The sequence below is a fragment of the Schistocerca nitens genome, chromosome 1 (assembly GCF_023898315.1).
Source record: "Schistocerca nitens isolate TAMUIC-IGC-003100 chromosome 1, iqSchNite1.1, whole genome shotgun sequence".
NCBI classification, from domain to species: domain Eukaryota; kingdom Metazoa; phylum Arthropoda; class Insecta; order Orthoptera; family Acrididae; genus Schistocerca; species Schistocerca nitens.
The window spans coordinates 338970912-338994351 of record NC_064614.1 but is presented as its reverse complement, the minus strand read 5'-3'; the positions used below and the strand labels follow the sequence as shown (position 1 = coordinate 338994351).

The 23440-nt window shown below is 41.4% G+C and overlaps 1 protein-coding gene across 1 annotated transcript in view; it reads right to left on the bottom strand.

The window, feature by feature from the left end:
• Positions 1-23440, bottom strand: part of LOC126246633 (palmitoyltransferase ZDHHC8) — a 293717-nt gene that overhangs the window by 124026 nt on the left and 146251 nt on the right. The window contains exon 6 of the mRNA XM_049948415.1: positions 10648-10798. Coding sequence (XP_049804372.1) covers positions 10648-10798 — 151 coding nt within the window. The remainder of the gene's footprint in view (positions 1-10647; positions 10799-23440) is intronic.

The following is a 23440-nucleotide window of genomic DNA, read 5'->3' as shown; positions in this document are numbered from 1 at the left end:
AGTACCTACTGCAACCTACATCCTTCTGAATCTGCTTAGTGTATTGATCTCTTGGTCTCCCTCTACGATTTTCACCCTCCACGCTGCCCTCCAATGCTAAATTTGTGATCCCTTGATGCCTCAAAACATGTCCTACCAACTGATCCCTTCTTCTAGTCAAGTTGTGCCACAAACTTCTCTTCTCCCCAATCCTATTCAATACCTCCTCATTAGGTACGTGATTTACCCACCTTATCTACAGCATTCTTCTGTAGCGCCACATTTCGAAAGCTTATATTCTCTTCTTGTCCAAACTGGTTATCGTCCATGTTTCACTTCCATACATGGCTACACTCCATACAAATACTTTCAGAAACGACTTCCTGACACTTAAATCAATACTCGATGTTAACAAATTTCTCTTCTTCAGAAATGCTTTTCTTGTCGTTGCCAGTCTAACATTTTATATCCTCTCTACTTCGACCATCATCAGTTATTTTGCTCCCCGAATAGCAAAACTCCTTTACTACTTTAAGTGTCTCATTTCTTAATAGAATTCCCTCAACATCACCCGACTTAATTAGACTACATTCCATTATCTTCGTTTTGCTTTTGTTGATGTTAATCTTATATCCTCCTTTCAAGAGACTGCCCATTCCGTTCAACAGCTCGTCCAAGTCCTTTGCTGTCTCTGACAGAATTACAATGTCAACGGCGAACCTCGAAGTTTTTATTTCTTCTTCATGGATTTTAATACCTACTCCGAACTTTTCTTTTGTTTCCTTTACTGCTTGCTCAATATACAGATTGAATAACATCGGGGACAGGCTACAACCCTGTCTCACTCCCTTCCCAACCACTGCTTCCCTTTCATGCCCCTCGACTCTTATAACTGCCATTTGGTTTCTATACAAATTGTAAATAGCCTTTCGCTCCCTGTATTTTACCCCTGCCACCTTTAGAATTTGAAAGAGAGTATTCCAGTCAACATTGTCAAAAGCTTTCTCTAAGTCTACAAATGCTAGAAATGTAGGTTTGCATTTCCTTAATCTATTTTCTAAGATAAGTCGTAGGGTCAGTATTGGCTCACGTCTTCCAACATTTCTGCGGAATCCAAACTGCTCCTCGCCGAAGTCGGCTTCTGCCAGTTTTTCCATTCGTCTGTAAAGAATTCACATTAGTATTTTGCAGCTGTGACTTATTAAACTGATAGTTCGGTAATTTTCACATCTGTCAACACCTGATTTCTTTGGGATGGGAATTATTACATTCTTCTTGAAGTCTGAGGGTATTTCACCTGTCTCATACATCTTGCTCACCGTCAGCAGTTCCAATGGAATGTTGTCTACTCCCGGGGCCTTGTTTCGACTCAGGTCTTTCAGTGCTCTGTCAAACTCTTCACGCAGTATCATATCTCCCATTTCATATTCATCTACATCCTCTTCCAATTCCATAATATTTTCCTCAAGCACATCGCCCTTGTATAGACCCTCTATATACTCCTTCCACCTTTCTGCTTTCCCTTCTTTGCTTAGAACTGGGTTTTCATCTGAGCTCTTGATATTCATAAAAGTGGCTCACTTTTCTCCAAAGGTCTCTTTAATTTTCCTGTAGGCAGTATCTATCTTACCCCTCGTGAGGTAAGCCTCTACATCCTTACATTTGTCCTCTAGCCACCCCTGCTTAGCCATTTTGCACTTCCTGTCGATATCATTTTTGAGACGTTTGTATTCCTTTTTGCCTGCTTCATTGACCGCGTTTTTATATTTTCTCCTTTCATCAATTAAATTCAATATTTCTTCTGTTACACAAGGATTTCTATTAGCCATCGTCTTTTTACCAAGTTGATTCCCTGCTACCTTCACTACTTCATTCCTCAGAGCTACTCATTCTCCTTCTACTGTATTTCTTTCCCCCATTCCTGTCAATTGTTCCCTTATGCTCTCCCTGAAACTCTGTACAATCTCTGGTTCAGTCAGTTTATCCAGGTCCCATCGCCTTAAATTCCCACCTTTTTGCAGTTTCTTCAGTTTTAATCTACAGTTCATAACCAATAGATTGTGGTCAGAGTCCACATCTGCCCCTGGGAATGTCTTACAATTTAAAACCTGGTTCCTAAATCTCTGTCTTACCATTATATAATCTATCTGATACCTTCTAGTATCTCAAGGATTCTTCCATGTATACAACCTTCTTTTATGATTCTTGAACCAAGTGTTAGCTATGATTAAGTTATGCTCTGTGCAAAATTCTACCAGACGGCTTCCTCTTTCATTTCTCTCCCCCAATCCATATTCACCTACTATGTTTCCTTCTCTCACTTTTCCTACTCTCGAACTCCAGTCACCCATGACTATTAAATTTTCATCTCCCTTCACTACCTGAATAATTTCTTTTATTTCATCATACATTTCATCAATTTCTTCATCATCTGCAGAGCTAGTTGGCATATAAACTTGTCCTACTGTAGTAGGCATGGGCTTCGTGTCTATCTTGGCCACAATAATACGTTCACTATGCTGTTGGTAGTAGCTTACCCGCACTCCTATTTTTTTATTCATTATTAAACCTACTCCTGCATTACCCCTATTTGATTTTGTATTTATAACCCTGTGTTCACCTGACCAAAAGTCTTGTTCCTCCTGCCACCGAACTTCACTAATTCCCACTATATCTAACTTTAACCTATCCATTTCCCTTTTTAAATTTTCTAACCTACCTGCCCGATTAAGGGATCTGACATTCCACGCTCCGATCCATAGAACACCAGTATTCTTTCTCGTGACAACGACGTCCTCCTGAGTAGTCCCCGCCCGGAGATCCGAATGGGGGACTATTTTACCTCCAGAATATTTTACCCAAGAGGACGCCATCATCATTTAACCATACAGTAAAGCTGCATGCACTCGGGAAAAATTACGGCTGTAGTTTCCCCTTGCTTTCAGCCGTTTGCAGTACCAGCACAGGAAGGCCGTTTTGGTTAGTGTTGCAAGGCCAGATCAGTCAATCATCCAGACTGTTGCCCCTGCAACTACTGAAAAGGCTGCTGCCCCTCTTCTGTCAAATAATACTCAAGTGTTTATAAAAGGTCAAACAATTAAATCCAATCATTGAAAACCAGTCAAAAGCCTGTGAGAGAAGCTATCTCTTCATCAGTTCCATTCAGTTCAGTGGCTCTCTCTGCCAGCATCAGTTATTTTTTGGCCTCCAGCTCATTAACTTGCTGGACGATGGACCTCTTCTGTCTACCTCTCTCGGCTTCATATTTTTCAAATTGTTTCTGCTTGAAAGCCTTGCCATACGGAAAGAATCATTCTAGAATCATTCTCTTGTTAATGTCAATATTTAAGACACCACTAGCTAATTTCAGGCCACCATATACTTAACATACAGCTACCCCAAAGACTTGGGTTTCTTGGTTGACTATCATACGCTCTTTATTAATGAAAAAATCTTGCTCTACAAGGGCTTGACAATCACTCAGAAGCTTTTGAAGCTACACAAATGCTGACCTATGGTATCACCATTCAAAAATCATCTCCCTTCTCTTGTATCTTGTGCAGACATCCAAAAATTTTTGCTTACCAAGGGGATGTATAAATTTTTTCTCAACTTTATCACAGTCTTTAGCACTCTTCCAATTCTATTAAGATAGTTTCTGCAAGGCACTAGATTCTACTCTATTCTTGCTAGCTTTTGGGCTGCTATTTATTACAAATTTATCACAAATGCATATGTATCTACAAATGCTATATATCAAAAGTTGTCTTTAGACGGAGATTTGAGTAGATTTAGATCACAAAATCCCTGCACTCAGTCCTGAAAGTTACAGTACCTTTGGTAGGCATTTTTCCTTTCTCTGCTCAGACCATATAGCACGATGTAAGTTAATTTCTTTGACAGGAATAAGACTAGCTTCATCATGAAGTTTTTTATCACATACCAATTTCGTGGCATGTAATACATCAGGCTTAACTACTATGAGGCTTGACTGCTATGGATACCACATCAGCAAGAACAGTAGATAAAGCATTCCATCTGCTGAGCCAAAAATGAGATTTTCCAATGCTTCCCCCTCCAAAATTCCCTGGCACTGTTGAAACTTCCCAATATTCCCCGATTTCCAGAACTTGCAGTAACCCTCTAAATCTGGGTCTGAGTGCAGGTGCGGTACAAATTTTCACTTGTAGCCATTGAAGTCAGTATTTCTCTTTCATCATGAAATAAATGTGAATGCACCCAAATGATGTGCTTGTTTATAGGGAGGCTACATCACCAGAAGGTTGCAGCAACATGCAGGAAGGACCAAAGCGTATCAAAGACTAGTACAGAGACTGGCAGTAGACTCTGGAGGCACAAAAATTTAACATATTGCATGTAACCAGGCAAAGACATTTTACTATTCTGTGGTTACACTATTGACAATAAATCACTGGAAACAGTAATAATTGTAGAATACCAATTGTCCAGATCAACCTGAAGTGGTATGATCCTACAAAACTAATGAAAAGCATATGCAAGACTTATTCATTGCAATAATCCAAGAATGTATAATACATCCTTGAAAAAAGTTGCTTGCAAAGCACTTTTAAGAATGATCCGAGAGTCCAATGAATAGCAATGAGTTTCATTATGAGACAGTATCGTATGTGTGAGAGCATTACCGAGTTGTTCAGCACACTCCTGTGGCAGGTGTTTGAAGAGAGGCCTTATATAACATGGAGAAGAGCGATGCAAAAATAGTTGGGCAACATCTCTTCTTCTCACGTATGTCTCAATGAATGACTACAACAGGAAAACTACAGAAATTAGAACTGATGTAAGAGGTTTACAGATGGTCATTCTTTTCACACACAATTTACAAATGGAATAGGGAAGGTGAGAAATGATAATGAGACCAAACATATCCTCCACCACACATCTTGAAGTGACTTGTGAAGTAAAAATGTAAATGCAGATTTAGAGCACATAATGAATCAACCATGACCTCTGTACAGGGATTTTATGTATCCTTTTTCTCCAAGTGTTCCAGATATTTGAATGTTCCCTGGAGGTTCTCGTGATTGTGCCATCTTACTATCTACTTGAAACACTTGTACTTAACCAATCCTCCTCACAGATTCTTATCATCCACTATCCAATTTTTGGACTGTCTTCTCATTAGCATGACTAAAACCAGGCCACTAAGATTCCTTTAGCTACACTCAGACAAAACACCAAATAGAATAATTTGCCATGTCACTTCACTTCATGCTGTGAAAGACTGTTTACTATGTTGAAGCTGCTTCCAGCCACAGGTAGACTATGAGTTTAGAATCCTGTCAATAACAAGATGATTATGAGAGAAAGTACAAGCTGAAGTATGATAAGAATGAGAAAGAAAATGGTCATGTCTTTTTAGAAACCATCCTGGCACTCCTGTAACTTAGGGAACGAATATGGATAGTTATCTGAACCCTGCTCGTCATGACTGCAACTCAGTGCTCTAAACAGCATAAAATCTCAATTTGTTTTTAACTGCTTCCATAACTTCCTTAGATCAATAACCCTTAAAGCAAGACCCACCCTACAGAATGACAAATGAACATTTTCAACATGATAAAGTGAAAAAAATAGTTAAATTCATCAGCTCACATAATACTCTAAATTGAACTCTAAAAATAAAATGATCTACATATAAAAGCAGCACTGTCAGACAAACATACAGAAAATCCAACTAATACCTAACAAATTTCGACAGCCCTGTATGTTCAAAGCCACACTGTTGTTGTTGTTGTTGTTGTTGTTGTTGTTATTATTCTTTACTTTCTCAGACGTTTTTAAGTCTGGTTAAAAATGAAAAGTGACGCGGACCTTGATCAGGCGTCACTTCCTTTTAACTGTATGGTATGTGTTATATTGCATTTAGGAACTTTCGGGTAATTGAACATGTATCAATAATTACTGATTTCTGTAGTTGTATATATACGTTTGGATGTAGCTCTATTGCATTGATGTACTGGTGGATATTGTGTGGTATGACTCCTGTAGTTGATAGTATAATTGGTATGATGTCAACTTTATCCTGATGCCATATGTCTTTGACTTCCTCAGCCAGTTGGTTTTTTTTTTCAATTTTTTCTCCTGTTTTCTTTTGTATATTTGTTGTATTGGGTATGGATATTTCGATTAGTTGTGTTAATTTCTTCTTTTTATTGGTGAGTATGATGTCAGGTTTGTCATGTGGCGTTGTTTTATCTGTTATAATGGTTCTGTTCCAGTATAATTTGTATTCATCATTCTCCAGTACATTTTGTGGTGCATACTTGTATGTAGGAACTTGTTGTTTTAAAAGTTTATGTTGTAAGGCAAGCTGTTGATGTATTATTTTTGCGACATTGTCATGTCTTCTGGGATATTCTGTATTTGCTAGTATTGTACATCCGCTTGTGATGTGATCTACTGTTTCTATTTGTTGTTTACAAAGTCTGCATTTATCTGTTGTGGTGTTGGGATCTTTAATAATATGCTTGCTGTAATACCTGGTGTTTATTGTTTGATCCTGTATTGCAATCATGAATCCTTCTGTCTCACTGTATATATTGCCTTTTCTTAGCCATGTGTTGGATGCGTCTTGATCGATGTGTGGCTGTGTTAGATGATACGGGTGCTTGCCATGAAGTGTTTTCTTTTTCCAATTTACTTTCTTCGTATCTGTTGATGTTATGTGGTCTAACGGGTTGTAGAGGTGGTTATGAAATTGTAGTGGTGTAGCCGATGTATTTATATGAGTGATTGCTTTGTGTATTTTGCTAGTTTCTGCTCGTTCTATAAAGAATTTTCTTAAATTGTCTACCTGTCCATAATGTAGGTTTTTTATATCGATAAATCCCCTTCCTCCTTCCTTTCTGCTTAATGTGAATCTTTCTGTTGCTGAATGTATGTGATGTATTCTATATTTATGGCATTGTGATCGTGTAAGTGTATTGAGTGCTTCTAGGTCTGTGTTACTCCATTTCACTACTCCAAATGAGTAGGTCAATATTGGTATGGCATAAGTATTTATAGCTTTGGTCTTGTTTCTTGCTGTCAATTCTGTTTTCAGTATTTTTGTTAGTCTTTGTCTATATTTTTCTTTTAGTTCTTCTTTAATATTTGTATTATCTATTCCTATTTTTTGTCTGTATCCTAGATATTTATAGGCATCCGTTTTTTCCATCGCTTCTATGCAGTCGCTGTGGTTATCCAATATGTAATCTTCTTGTTTAGTGTGTTTTCCCTTGACTATGCTATTTTTCTTACATTTGTCTGTTCCAAACGCCATACTTATATCATTGCTGAATACTTCTGTTATCTTTAGTAATTGGTTGAGTTGTTGATTTGTTGCTGCCAGTAGTTTTAGATCATCCATGTATAGCAAATGTGTGATTTTGTGTGGGTATGTTCCAGTAATATTGTATCCATAATTTGTATTATTTAGCATGTTGGATAGTGGGTTCAGAGCAAGGCAGAACCAGAAAGGACTTAATGAGTCTCCTTGGTATATTCCACGCTTAATCTGTATTGGCTGTGATGTGATATTATCTGAATTTGTTTGGATATTAAGTGTGGTTTTCCAGTTTTTCATTACTATGTTTAGGAACTGTATCAATTTAGGATCTACTTTGTATATTTCCAATATTTGTAGTAACCATGAGTGGGGTACACTATCAAAAGCTTTTTGGTAATCAATGTATGCGTAGTGTAGAGACCTTTGTTTAGTTTTAGCTTGATATGTCACCTCTGCATCTATTATCAGTTGCTCCTTACATCCTCGCGCTCCTTTGCAGCAGCCTTTTTGTTCTTCATTAATAATTTTGTTCTGTGTTGTATGTGTCATTAATTTCTGTGTAATGACTGGAGTTAATATTTTGTAGATTGTTGGTAGGCATGTTATGGGGCGATATTTAGCTGGGTTTGCTGTGTCTGCTTGATCTTTAGGTTTCAGATAAGTTATTCCATGTGTAAGTGTATCAGGGAATATGTATGGGTCTGCAATGTAACTGTTAAATAATTTAGTTAGATGTGAATGTGTTGAGGTGAACTTCTTTAGCCAGAAATTTGCTATTTTATCATTTCCAGGGGCTTTCCAATTGTGCGTAGAATTAATTGCTCGGGTGACTTCATGTTGCAAAATTATCACTTCAGGCATTTGTGGTATCATCTTGTATGTATCTGTTTCTGCTTGTATCCACCGTGCAATGCCTGTTATGTTGTACCGGGTTTGACCATATGCTGCTCCAGAAGTGTTCCATGTCTCTTATGTTTGGTGGATTGTCTATTTTTATGTGTGTGTTATCTATTGTTTGGTAAAATTTCTTTTGGTTTGTGTTGAATGTTTGGTTTTGTTTCCTTCTATTTTCACTTTTTTTGTATCTTCTAAGTCGTTTCGCCAAAGCTTGTAATTTCTGCTTCTTTTCATCTAATTGCTCTATCGCTTCTTGTTGTGAGAATTTACTGAACCTTTTTTGTTTTTTGTCTGATAGTTCATTTCTTATAAATTGTGTTAGCTGTCCGATGTCTTTTCTCAGTTTTTCTATTCTGATTTGTAGCCTGTGTTGCCATGCTGGTTTTGTGGGTTTCTTCTGTGTGTTGGTTGGTTCTGATATCTGCCTAGTGTGTATATTTAGTGTAGTGAGTGCTCCTACATAAACCAGTAGTTGTAACTCTTCCATAGTTGTGTATTCATTTATTTTGTTGTGTATGATTGTGTTGATAGTTTTTATTGTTGTTTCGACTTGTGGGCTATTTGGTGGTCTATGCAAGAATGGTCTAATGTCTGTATTTGTGTCTTTGTATTCTATATATGTCAACTGAAATTTTTCTTCTATATCTAACATGTGTGTCACTTCGTGTTCTATTTGTGCTTGTGCTGGTGGCTGTCTTAAAATTTCATTTTCCTCTGATTGTTTAATTGATGCGTGTTGTTCTTTGTTTGTTTGCTCTGGGATGTTTGAGTTCATTACTGTATTTTCTTCTTCTTCTAATTGCACATTATTTTGTTCCAGTATTTGTTGTACTTGTTGTTTGATGTTTTCTAATTCTGACTGGGGTATCCTGTTATTTTTTATTATTACACGAATCTGATCAGCTAGACGTTGTTCTGTTAAAAATTTTAATTCTGGGTATCTGGTAATAAATGTTGTGTATACTTGTGATCTGTATCCAGTTGTGTTGGTTCCTAGGTTTGTTGCTTGGTAATAACAGAACATGAGGTGTCGATTAACTTCATCTGACCATCTCATCCTCTGTCTTTGTTTTCCTTCTAGGGTGGTTGCAGGAAGCATATCCTGCAAAACACCTCTATTTGGATTTAAATCATTTTCCAGTTGGCTAGCAGTGTCATTACCATTGTGGGCGGGCATAGGGTTCAAGCGCCATCCCCGACCATGACGGCGCTTGTCCGAGGCTTCTTTAGTTCTGTCCTGAACCAAGTAATCACACTAAAAGGGGGGTTAGCCCTATTAGTGGTTTGTTCTTTTCGTCGCCTTTTACGACTGGCAGAACATACCGGAGGCCTATTCTTTTCCACATTATTATTATTATTATTATTATTATTATTATTATTTTCCATATGGGATGAACAGTGCAATTTGCTGGCAGAACACAACGACAAAGTGCAAAGATGGAACTTGAAGATGGCAAAAATTGATGATCAAATGTGTAAGTACTACTTGAAGAGATTTTCCTGCAAGTTAAATGTATGAAATATATCGAAATCCCATGTTACTGTGTCAGAAAGTTCTACAGTGCAATGGCCCAGTCAAAACAGAACTGAAAAGAGCAACTGGTTTCTGCCGAGAGACAATACAACAGCCACTAGATGAATATTTGCCAGAACATACACATAACTATTATTATCAGGGTAAAGAGCATTGGTACTGCTTTATTTATCAGTTTCTAAGACTAATCACATGTGACTTGAGGCTTATCCACATCCAACTGCAATTACATATTGGGAAAGTTCAATTCTGGACTGAAACAGGTCAACAAAGTAAAATCTGTTACTCATCACATGAGGGAGAGGTATCAACTTTCCAGATACTCCTGACACTCCTGTTTTATTGTTACTGAAAATAAAAGTGTCTTAATTCTTACTTTCCTAAGGTTCTTCCTCTTTCCACCTTAGCTTCTGCAGTGAACAACACCTAATTCTGAAGTAAATAGCAACAACAGTGCAAAGTAACAATCCTCCCTGTATAAAAATGTAACATATATTCTCCCTATGAAAGTAATTATACTGCCACATCACTCTCTTTCAGGCTATTCACAACATTCAAAAACACAATACATACAAAACACACATACCAAATGTAAATGGGGCAAAGTAAACTTTACCTGTATTTTCATACAATAAGATAACCAAAGAAGAATAAATGCTAAAACTGCATTACAAGTCCAACACAAACATAACAAACAAAGGGGTTTTATCTAAGCAAAAAAGAAGAAAAAAGCTTTTAAAGTTTCAGAACTGTTCAACAAAACAGTTTCTGAATGGTCTTTGCAGCTACTCAGGAAACCACACCACCATAAATAATGAACCTACAAGAAAGCTATGTTTGGAAATTGCTTCAGTGTTAAGTGCTTAACTAAGAGAGAAGTGAAATAAGCAAAACAATTATATTACGCAATGCAATTCCTTACTCTTACCTTATTATAAGCATTGGAACTGGCATTTCTAACCCCATTGCTGTTATCCATGTAGGTTTTTACCTGGTTCTCATTTGTAATTGTTGAAATGGCTGATGTAGAAGTGGGGTAATGTCTCGGCTTCCCTGCATATTTGTCTGTCTTCAGCAGGCTGAGAAACAAAAGAAATTACACTGAACCCAAAGTTTTGTTAGTAATCAATAGATTGTCTGAATTTCACTAACTAGAAACCATAAATATCCCACAAAAAATCTTTTTGTTTCTATGTCACACAAATGCATAGCACTGCTTTTGATTTACTGTCCTAATAAATTTGACTCTTCTGCTCTTATTTTGAGTGTGCACATACATTAATACATCCATAAGCATAGCTACAAATAACATCACAGCACACTGCTTCACACAAAGCCATTACATAGACCTGAATCAATATGTACTGTACTTAAATACTAACACTACAGCATCAAGTTCCACTTCAACTCTTCACACTATTCTTGCGTATAATTGTAGCAGGAAAGTTCTGGTAGAATGAAAATATGAGGATGACTTGAATATAAACAAGAATTTTTGTTTTATGTGCTATCTTGTAGACACAGAGTGGCACAATCTCTGTACATTGTTGCTTTTGTTTCAAGCAATTCCTCTTTTCAGCTAGAATGTTATCCTGCCATTTCTTTAATCAGAATAGCTGCATCAGAGCAAGAGCCACTGTCATCTGTTATGCAACACACAATAATTAAGTTTCTCACAACACAGGGTATAAAACTGTAAAATAATTTTGAAAAGACTTGCAGTGCAGTTCAGGGATAACGCCCTGAGAAAGACTCAAGTGTATACATGGCACAAACAGTTTTTATGAGGGCAAGAAACAGTTAAGATGTAGCTCAACAGAGTAGGATGACGACCAGCATAAATGAGGTGAATATTCACACTGTTAGCCAGCTCACTGAAGACGATCTCCACATAACAGTCGCTGAAATTGCTATTGAGGTTGGCATAAGTTACAGTTATGTTCAAGCGATCATTATTGAAAATCTCAGATTACAGCAACTGTCTGCAAGGTGGGTGCCTCATCTTCTCGCTGCAGAGCACAAATTTCATCATCTCAAGTGTGCAAATGGCTACTGACACACAACCAAACTGAAGGGGAATATCTTTTGCACCAGATTGTGGCCTGCCATGAAACATGGACGCACCATTACAATAATCATACTGTTAACACTGCATACTATTCTCAACTTTTCGACCATGTCATTAGAGGAGAAGCGCGCGTTTCCAACCTGGAATGTAATTGTGCTTCATGACAGTGCTCAACCTCACACAGTTACTCAAACTCAGGAATTGTTGTGGATGTGACTAGCGCAACCTCCCTACTGTCCAGGCTATCACCCTGAGATTTTCATTTGTTTGGACCACTACAGGAAGTAGTCTGCGTACAGAGATTTGACCACGATGAATTCATGCACAACTGGCTGCTATCACAGCCATATTCATTTGACAAAGACGGGATGAAGAATCCATCTATTTGCTGAGAAAAATGTATTTTCTGTTTACGAGACTATACCAGCAAGTAAGTTTGTACGTATAAATTTTACTGAAGCTTAAAAACTTATAAAAAATTTACAGTTTATATTTTATTCACAACACTTATTTTCAGAGTAAAGGAGACCACTCACCGAAAAAGCAGAAGCACTGAGTCGTCTCCAAGCACATGATTGCAGTTTGGCAAGCAAACTGGGGTGGAGTGCATGTTGTATGGGGTGGTTAGAGCAGAGACGGGTGGGAAGGCGAGCAGTGGGCGGTGGGGGGAGGCAGGCGAGGAGAGACGGAGGCAGGCGAGGAGAGACGGAGGCAGGCGAGGAGAGACGGAGGAAGGCGAGGAGAGACGGAGGAAGGCGATTAGAGACGGAGGAAGGCGAGGAGAGACGGAGGAAGGCGATTAGAGACGGAGGACGGCGATTAGAGACGGAGGACGGCGATTAGAGACGGAGGACGGCGATTAGAGACGGAGGACGGCGATTAGAGACGGAGGAAGGCGAGGAGAGACGGAGGAAGGCGAGGAGAGACGGAGGAAGGCGAGGAGAGACGGAGGAAGGCGAGGAGAGACGGAGGAAGGCGAGGAGAGACGGAGGAAGGCGAGGAGAGACGGAGGAAGGCGAGGAGAGACGGAGGAAGGCGAGGAGAGACGGAGGAAGGCGAGGAGAGACGGAGGAAGGCGAGGAGAGACGGAGGAAGGCGAGGAGAGACGGAGGAAGGCGAGGAGAGACGGAGGAAGGCGAGGAGAGACGGAGGAAGGCGAGGAGAGACGGAGGAAGGCGAGGAGAGACGGAGGAAGGCGAGGAGAGACGGAGGAAGGCGAGGAGAGACGGAGGAAGGCGAGGAGAGACGGAGGAAGGCGAGGAGAGACGGAGGAAGGCGAGGAGAGACGGAGGAAGGCGAGGAGAGACGGAGGAAGGCGAGGAGAGACGGAGGAAGGCGAGGAGAGACGGAGGAAGGCGAGGAGAGACGGAGGAAGGCGAGGAGAGACGGAGGAAGGCGAGGAGAGACGGAGGAAGGCGAGGAGAGACGGAGGAAGGCGAGGAGAGACGGAGGAAGGCGAGGAGAGACGGAGGAAGGCGAGGAGAGACGGAGGAAGGCGAGGAGAGACGGAGGAAGGCGAGGAGAGACGGAGGAAGGCGAGGAGAGACGGAGGAAGGCGAGGAGAGACGGAGGAAGGCGAGGAGAGACGGAGGAAGGCGAGGAGAGACGGAGGAAGGCGAGGAGAGACGGAGGAAGGCGAGGAGAGACGGAGGAAGGCGAGGAGAGACGGAGGAAGGCGAGGAGAGACGGAGGAAGGCGAGGAGAGACGGAGGAAGGCGAGGAGAGACGGAGGAAGGCGAGGAGAGACGGAGGAAGGCGAGGAGAGACGGAGGAAGGCGAGGAGAGACGGAGGAAGGCGAGGAGAGACGGAGGAAGGCGAGGAGAGACGGAGGAAGGCGAGGAGAGACGGAGGAAGGCGAGGAGAGACGGAGGAAGGCGAGGAGAGACGGAGGAAGGCGAGGAGAGACGGAGGAAGGCGAGGAGAGACGGAGGAAGGCGAGGAGAGACGGAGGAAGGCGAGGAGAGACGGAGGAAGGCGAGGAGAGACGGAGGAAGGCGAGGAGAGACGGAGGAAGGCGAGGAGAGACGGAGGAAGGCGAGGAGAGACGGAGGAAGGCGAGGAGAGACGGAGGAAGGCGAGGAGAGACGGAGGAAGGCGAGGAGAGACGGAGGAAGGCGAGGAGAGACGGAGGAAGGCGAGGAGAGACGGAGGAAGGCGAGGAGAGACGGAGGAAGGCGAGGAGAGACGGAGGAAGGCGAGGAGAGACGGAGGAAGGCGAGGAGAGACGGAGGAAGGCGAGGAGAGACGGAGGAAGGCGAGGAGAGACGGAGGAAGGCGAGGAGAGACGGAGGAAGGCGAGGAGAGACGGAGGAAGGCGAGGAGAGACGGAGGAAGGCGAGGAGAGACGGAGGAAGGCGAGGAGAGACGGAGGAAGGCGAGGAGAGACGGAGGAAGGCGAGGAGAGACGGAGGAAGGCGAGGAGAGACGGAGGAAGGCGAGGAGAGACGGAGGAAGGCGAGGAGAGACGGAGGAAGGCGAGGAGAGACGGAGGAAGGCGAGGAGAGACGGAGGAAGGCGAGGAGAGACGGAGGAAGGCGAGGAGAGACGGAGGAAGGCGAGGAGAGACGGAGGAAGGCGAGGAGAGACGGAGGAAGGCGAGGAGAGACGGAGGAAGGCGAGGAGAGACGGAGGAAGGCGAGGAGAGACGGAGGAAGGCGAGGAGAGACGGAGGAAGGCGAGGAGAGACGGAGGAAGGCGAGGAGAGACGGAGGAAGGCGAGGAGAGACGGAGGAAGGCGAGGAGAGACGGAGGAAGGCGAGGAGAGACGGAGGAAGGCGAGGAGAGACGGAGGAAGGCGAGGAGAGACGGAGGAAGGCGAGGAGAGACGGAGGAAGGCGAGGAGAGACGGAGGAAGGCGAGGAGAGACGGAGGAAGGCGAGGAGAGACGGAGGAAGGCGAGGAGAGACGGAGGAAGGCGAGGAGAGACGGAGGAAGGCGAGGAGAGACGGAGGAAGGCGAGGAGAGACGGAGGAAGGCGAGGAGAGACGGAGGAAGGCGAGGAGAGACGGAGGAAGGCGAGGAGAGACGGAGGAAGGCGAGGAGAGACGGAGGAAGGCGAGGAGAGACGGAGGAAGGCGAGGAGAGACGGAGGAAGGCGAGGAGAGACGGAGGAAGGCGAGGAGAGACGGAGGAAGGCGAGGAGAGACGGAGGAAGGCGAGGAGAGACGGAGGAAGGCGAGGAGAGACGGAGGAAGGCGAGGAGAGACGGAGGAAGGCGAGGAGAGACGGAGGAAGGCGAGGAGAGACGGAGGAAGGCGAGGAGAGACGGAGGAAGGCGAGGAGAGACGGAGGAAGGCGAGGAGAGACGGAGGAAGGCGAGGAGAGACGGAGGAAGGCGAGGAGAGACGGAGGAAGGCGAGGAGAGACGGAGGAAGGCGAGGAGAGACGGAGGAAGGCGAGGAGAGACGGAGGAAGGCGAGGAGAGACGGAGGAAGGCGAGGAGAGACGGAGGAAGGCGAGGAGAGACGGAGGAAGGCGAGGAGAGACGGAGGAAGGCGAGGAGAGACGGAGGAAGGCGAGGAGAGACGGAGGAAGGCGAGGAGAGACGGAGGAAGGCGAGGAGAGACGGAGGAAGGCGAGGAGAGACGGAGGAAGGCGAGGAGAGACGGAGGAAGGCGAGGAGAGATGGAGGAAGGGGGGCAGGGGTTGCAACTCTGAGGGAGACAGATGGTTTCCTGGCTAGGGCTGCATTGAGGGAGGGGTGGCAAGTGCATGGGATGCATGGGTGTGTGCGCCAGTGTAAAATGAAGGTGACATAGTAATGTGAATGGGGAGGGGGTGATAGGCCAGAGGAAGGGGAAATTGTTGGGGTGGAGTGTGTGAGGACAGTGGATTAATGGAGACAGAGGCCAGAACAATCATGGGAGTGAAGGATGTTTTCCAAGGATAACTTCTGTCTGCATAGGTCAGAGAAGCTGTTAGTTGACGGAAGGATCCACATGATCCAGGTTGTGAAGCAGCCATTGAAATTTAGCATGTTGTGCTCAGTCCCATGTTGTGCCACCAGATGGTCAACTTTGTTCTTGGCCACAGTTTAGCAGTGGCCATTCATTCTTATGGACAAGTGGTTGGTTGTCATAACAACAGAAAAAGCTGTGTCTCTCACCCAACCCACCCAACATCCTAGCCAATCATTATGTCACTCCTACTCTCAACCCTCTGCTGCAGAGATCATATCCCTGCACACAACCCAGGTGCAAGATCTGCCCAATGAACGCACCTCACACTAGTCCAGTGCCGCCAGAGGACTATCATACCTAATTGGAAGCAGTGACACCTGTGAAAAACCACGTCATATACCAATTCTGCTGAAATTACTGCAATGCTTTTTGTTTTGGTATGACAACCAATGGCCACACTGTGGCCAAGGACGAAGTTGAGCACCCTTTGACACAACATACAGCTCTGCACAGCTTGCTCAATTTCAATGGCTGCTTCACAATCCATATCATCCCTTCCCTACACCACCACCTTCTCTGAACTATGGAGATGGGAGTCATCCTAGCAACACGTCCTTCGTTTCCATAACCCTCCTGGCTTTAATCTCCATTAACCCATTGCCCCAAACCCTCCACCCAACAGCTTCTCCTCCCTATATCTGATCACCCTCTCCCAGTTCACATCTCCCCATCTTCACCCATACATCATATCCCTAGCCCGTGCACCTGCCTCACCTACCTCCCCCAGTCCTAGCCAGCAAACTGCTGTCTCCCTCTGAGCCCCTAGCTCCTTCAATCCATCCCAACCCACACAAACTCCAGTTCACCCTAGTCTACCCCCCACAATGCACTACTGATATTATGTCAGGACACTGTAGGGCACAGGGGTGGGTGTGTGTGTGTGTGTGTGTGTGTGTGTGTGTGTGTGTGTGTGTGTGTGTGTGTGTGTGCGTGTGGTGGGGGGGGGGGGGTCTCGAGAAAGGATTAATTCTAATAGCTATCAAGTTTGCTTTCATTTTTGTGTGGTGTGTGCCTGTAAACAACTCGACACTTCTACCTTTTGGTGAGCTGTCTCCTTTAGGAGTAAAATGTTCTTCGATTTACATGGTTTAACACATCTGTGCTATTATCGGTGGGTCCTTATTAACTATATTAATTACTAGTCTGTTTAGCTTTACACAACATTATTTTCATTAAAGATCTGATACGCTGGCATTAGCTCTGATGGTTTTAATGCCAAGAACATGCTTTGTTTGCACAATTTTATCTCCATTGCCATCAATTTTTGAAAATATAATGTAATTATATTATAAAACAATCTTCTCACTAAGTGGTAGCAAACATACATACATACATACATACATACATACATACTTACTTACATACATACAAACACAGATATTGAAATCTGCAAGTTTTCAGCGACAGTGGTTCCTCCTCCTAGCAGAAGGAAAATGAGGGGGTTACGGAAAATGAGGGGGTTACGGAAAATGATGAGGTTAAGGATATGGGGAGAGTTCAGAAAAGACACCCAGATCCCCAGATGAGGGGGGAGGCTTATTGGATAGGATGAGAAGAAATGACTGATCATCAAGGACTGCACCAGATGAGATTAGAGGTTTTCAAATCTCACCAACAATCAGTCTTTTCTTATCCCATCTGGTAAGCATCCCCTAACCCAGAGTTCTGGATGACTTTTCACAAGTCTCCCCATTTCCTAAACCTCACCTGTCATTTTCCTTCACCTCTCTTCCTCTACCCTTCAACCAATCTTTCAGAAGGAGCCACTGGCTCCAATAGCTTGCAAATTTCAATACCTTATGTGTGTTCTCCTGCCGCCACTTTATCAGTTTTTTGCTGCCTGCCATCTTAAATGATGAAATGTAATATTGGTGCAACATTTGTTTTATTTTCTTCTCACTTTTACAATATCCACTGTACACTTTCATATCATCTCAGAATCTTTTTCGAATAGTTTTGCTTATTCTAATTATTTTTCTTTGGTTCTTATTATTTTCCCGTTAATAATTAGTCCCTTTGTACAATCCGAGATTCTTTTCTTCAGATTTCTTCATATTTTCTACATCTTTTGTCATTTTTCTAGGCGCAACTGCTAAATAATTATCCCTTACACTTGTATTTACCTGTATACATTTTTTAAGCTGCTGAACTTTTTACCATCATTTTATCCAGTATCTCACTATTTTCCAATAAATTATTAGAATCTAATTTCTGACTACTTCTTTGGAGTCTGTTTCTTTCTAATATTTATCCTTTTTATGATGTGCACCTTACAAATTTATGATTAGTGAAATTCCTTAGTGATATAATAATGTAACATTTTGTAGAATTTCTCTATTGTTTGATCATATGTTGTGAACTTCAATTTCAATTCCATTTCCATTTCCTACTGGTCAATTAATTTATATTTGTTTTCTTCTCATAGAATGTACTATGGATATATATTATTGCCAAAAAGAAAATCTATGAAACAACCTGCATCATTTTTGGTAGGATATCAAAACAGTTTCACTGAAGACTAGTTCTTTAGTTTTTCCTACTTTTTCGTTAAAATAATAAGTTTCGAAGGTAGGAGACTAGGTACTGGCAAAATTGAAGGTGTGACGACAGGTCACGATGCATGCTTGGGTAGCTCAGTCGAGAAAGCACTTGCCCATGAAAGGCAAGGTCCTGAGTTCAAGTCTCGATCCAGCAGACGGTTTTAATCTGCCAGGAAGTTTCAACAAAACAAAAACAACAAAAACAACAACAACATAGTGTAATCTGTTGTCATTTACATAATTACTGGTATCTGTGATACTCTATATTTACAGTACCTCGAGACAGAGCGCATTGGTGCAATGAAGTCACGCTTTACATGGAAAACCATTTGTATATTTTTGAAAGAATGCATGCTATCTGTCTGGGATTCTTTTAACACATAAGCAATTTTATGGACTGAAAGAACTGTTGTGCACAGTGACCATAGGCGATAAGGAAGGAAAAGCACAGTCCCTTTAGTTTTTATCACTCTTGCATATCTAGATCTCAGCTATAAATATCTTCAGCGCAATGCAACAAACTCAGAACAGTACATGTCACCATATGCTCTTACTGCTGTATAGGCAGAAGGAACCTGAGATGATTGTTTACATTTACTGCCACAAGTTTGTTGGATTGTAACTAAAATGCACTGAAGGTGGCTATTTACAGCCAAAATCGAGATACAGGAGTAACAAAAATTAATAGGGTTGTGAATTACTGCTGTGTGCCTCTCTTTTAAAATATCTTCTGTTATACAGCTGGTAACAAAGTATAAACAGAGACACACGGCTTTTACATTCATAAAGAGGAGGGGGAAAAAAGGTCCTTCACCTTCTCACATTTAATGTAAGCAATGCACAATGGACATATTTATGTAAAAGACAATTATACATCTCTACAATAGTAAATTTGCAGTACACAATTCCCTTGTCAACTGCTTGCTCAACAAATTTGTTTTAGTTCGGCCAGAAATTAATTTCATGAGGGGCACTCCAATAGTGATCCTCACCAGAACAAGGAAGATACCATATTCATCAGTCAATATTACTGTGAACGTTGCAGACATAATAAAGATTCTGAGATGTGAATGTGGAAACCATATTGGATGTATCATAACAATGAACAGGATACTTATCACTTCTCCATATTTAAAAAATAGTAAGTCTCTTCCCCACTTTTATCCCCACCCCTCCCCTCTCTTCTCTAACAATCCCACATCCCATCACAGGATTACGCTGCAACTCTGTAACTTGAGTTTCCGAAAAAATGCAGAAGCACCACCTGAGCATAAATAAATTTCACAGTGAGTATAACAATAATCAACTTCCTAAGTGCATCAATGAAACTGTTTTACTCATTAGTTATAGTTCAACTGAATAGAACAATTTCAATAACAGAATAATCTAGAAGAAAACACTAATGAAGAACAAAATTTCCTACTGGGATATAGAGTGTCACATAAAATAGAGAGAGTAGATACATCCACTTTAAATATGTAACTGTACAACTGTTCATAGTACCCCGTGCTAAGCCCAATGCCTACCTGTTAACATATCATGAAGCAATTATAATTCTACATCATAAGAAAGCGCCGATATATGGGGAAGATCGCTGAAGAGTAAAGGTTCCCCATCAAAACTATGCTGTAAATTGTGTTAAGGATGAACACAGAAAAAAATACAAAACAACAGATAGTGCGTGTGAGATGTGTGTATAACACACAGATGACTTATACCACTTGGCTTTTCACCCATTCAGCTAGAATAACAAGTAAAGCATCCCAAAAATTCCATTTATTGCCTAAACTACATCATTTTACACTTTTCACTGTAATTGTTTTTATTATGTTATTGCAGTTCCAGCTGATCTGCTACTGTCCAACATCTACAAAGATACAACAAAACATACTTTAAAAAAGTACACAACCAATTTTGCTGCCTGTTCACAGTCACATATTTACAAGATTCAATGTCTCGTTACTGCATAGAAATAGCTTAAAAATTACAATGTCCTCATACGACAGTGTCACCCTTTATAACAATAGTCAATGGCTGTTATCAATGACATGAATAAAATTTTCTCCAGAGAATCAATTAATCTACCATTCTCCATCCCATGCAGTACCTTTGAATCCTGCTGGGGTTATGACTGTAATTACACAGATTCACATTAAATGAGGACTTACTTGTGTTCATGCGCTCACTGAATCTGGTGGAAAAACGCCTTGCTGTTTGCATCCACATAGAAACTTTCACATTGGCCACATCTGAGTCCATAAATTCCTGATTGTTTAAATGGTTTTGTTTTGTGCATGGTGTGCCTGGTTATTTTTCCTATCTTGTTGTCAGTGTAGAACGTGACTCGTACAACCTCTTAGGAAATTTATGGACTAATGTATCTGGCACTGCAGCACAGTAAGGCAAAGCCGTGTATATCATAATTTTTCTGGGTCCACTTGTCTACGCGTCAAACTTGTGCCTAATTTTGGCAGTCACTCACTAGCCAATGCACCATTGGTTTATTGTATTGCCGTTTATAAGTAAACTGTTGTTATCACTTGTCTGTTTTAGTTTTAGTGTTCCATCAACTATAGAATCGTTTCTCATTGTCTGTGTTTTCTGTATAGCAATACACCGTAAATTTTTTAGTGCTTACAGTTCGGTGGTTTTATGACATTGTTGTTCTGTGTTCATTACAGTGATACAGCTTGATAATAAATTCAACTGGGAGGGGCACACCACAGAACTGCTGAAGCGTCTTAACAAATCTCTATTTGCAATGCGAATTGTGTCAGACATAGGGGATATAAAAATGAAAAAGCTGGCATACTATGCTTACTTTCATTCCATAATGCCATATGGGATTATTTTTTGGGGCAATTCATCAAGCCAAGCTAAAGTTTTCCAGGCACAAAAATGTGCAATAAGAGTTACATGTGGTGTGAACTCAAGAACATCCTGCAGAAGCCTGTTTAGGGAACTAGGGATACTAACTACTGCTTCCCAATATATTTATTCCTTAATGAAATTTGTCATTAAAAATTTATCACTTTTTCAAACCAACAGCTCAATTCATGGAATCAATACTGGAAACAAGAATAATCTTCACAAGGATTTAAAGTCACTTACTCCTGTACAAAAAGATGTGCATTATTCAGGAAGACACATTTTCAGACAGCAGCCATAAAAAGCTTAACAACTAACGAAATTCTCAGTAGAACCAACTGGTGTGTGTGTGTGTGTGTGTGTGTGTGTGTGTGTGTGTGTGTGTGTGTGTGTGTGTGCGTGCGTGCAGTAATGTTTTCATTGTGACTAAGTATGGTAGTAGTTCTATTATATGTTTTACCTTATAAACAAAAAAATTGTTTTTTAATTTTAAATTCAGTGCATTAATGCAATCTCAGTAAATGAGTGTTTGTAAAATGATTCCTTCATATAGTGTTCACGAGGGGGAGGGAGGAAAGAGACGATCATTTCACTTGGGACCTGTGGAAGGTACATTAGCTTATTTGTTTCAGTTGTAAATATCTGTCATGTATTATTGTTTTTCTGGAGGACCTCCTCCACTGTGGATCAATTGCAATTAAGGTAAATCTAATCTCTAATCTAAAATGCAAGTACTTGTTTTACATTGATTGTATTTTACAGCTGTGTTTGTTTTTTCCACACATCAGGAGTGAAACATGAACACATTACTCTTTCATTAAATGAAAAGCTAGCTGTGGTACAAAGACTGTACAAAGGGGAATCACACCGAAAAATTGCCAAGAAACAGGAAACTCAGTGTAGATGTTACAACAATAAAAGATTGGAGAAGAAGCCGGAAAAACATTAAATCGTGTACAGTGACAATAGATAATGGAAATGCTTTTAAGAATCGCAAAACATTGAAAAAAATCTGAACTTTAACTGCCCGACAATGCACCGTGGATGTGATTCGACCACGGAAAGGAACCCCAATATATTGACCCATTACAATAGAAAAAGCAACAGCTTTGCACAAAAAACTAGAGGCCCAAGTGAGTTCACAGATAGTGAAGGCTGGATTCTCCGCTGGAAACTTATCATGGTATTCGGTTTGTTCCAATTTCTGGAGAAACAACCTGCTGATGCCCAAGCAGCTAAGGAGTTTTCTGTGAAGTTTCAAGAAATTGTCAAAGAAAATGAACTGTTAACTTGCTAAGTCTTATAATACAGATGAGACAGGCCTGAACTATAAACTGCTGCCAAACAAAGCCCTTTCTGCATAGAATGAAACCTTAGCAGTAACGAAACTTAAAAAAGGAAAGTTAATCGCTGCTCCTTCCAGTAACGCTGATGGTAAATACGAGCTTTCATGTTTGTTACTGGCAAATTTACAAAGTATTCAAAACCATCACTACCTTACCTTCTTGCCGGTTTATCATCACACTCACAAATTTATTTGGATGGACTGCAATCTTTTCAAATGTGGTTTTTTGATGAGTTCATTCCATCTGTTGAAAAGTCTTGAAACAAAAACAGCTCCCTGTTTTTTGCCCTCTTGCTGTTTAACAACACACTATCAAATCCATCTGAGGATGATTTAGTGGAAGTGGACACCAAATGTTGCATCACTTATCCTATCAATGCATAAGGGAGTGATAGAATGGATAAAGAGGCAGTACCAGAGGAAATAGATCAGTTCAATTTTAGAAACATTATGACAAAGTGACCAGACCAAAGGTGAACAAAACCACAACATGCAGGAAATCTTTAAAGATCTATAAACTGCACAACCTAATGTCCCCGACAGTGAAGCTGAAGAGTGGATTGACCAATGTGACAAAACCATGAAACCAGCAAATAGCTCAATGACAACCATATTACTGCCACTGTTTTGGATGAAATTTGACAAGAAACTGTGAACATGGACTCTGATGGTGATTACAACAAGCCCTCTACCCAGATTTCACACATCAACGCTGAGCATAACTCACCTGCAACACCTGTTGACATCTTGTGAAGCAAGAAATGGAGAAACACTGCAGTTACGTTTAGAATTTCATCTGGTGCACAAAAGTCAATACCCAAATTTTTTTGTAAGTAAATTTTTACTAGTGCATACACAACCCTCAGTATTTATAGTACAACTAAAAACAAACATGATGTAACTTACCAAACGAAAGCGTTGGTATGTTGATAGACACACT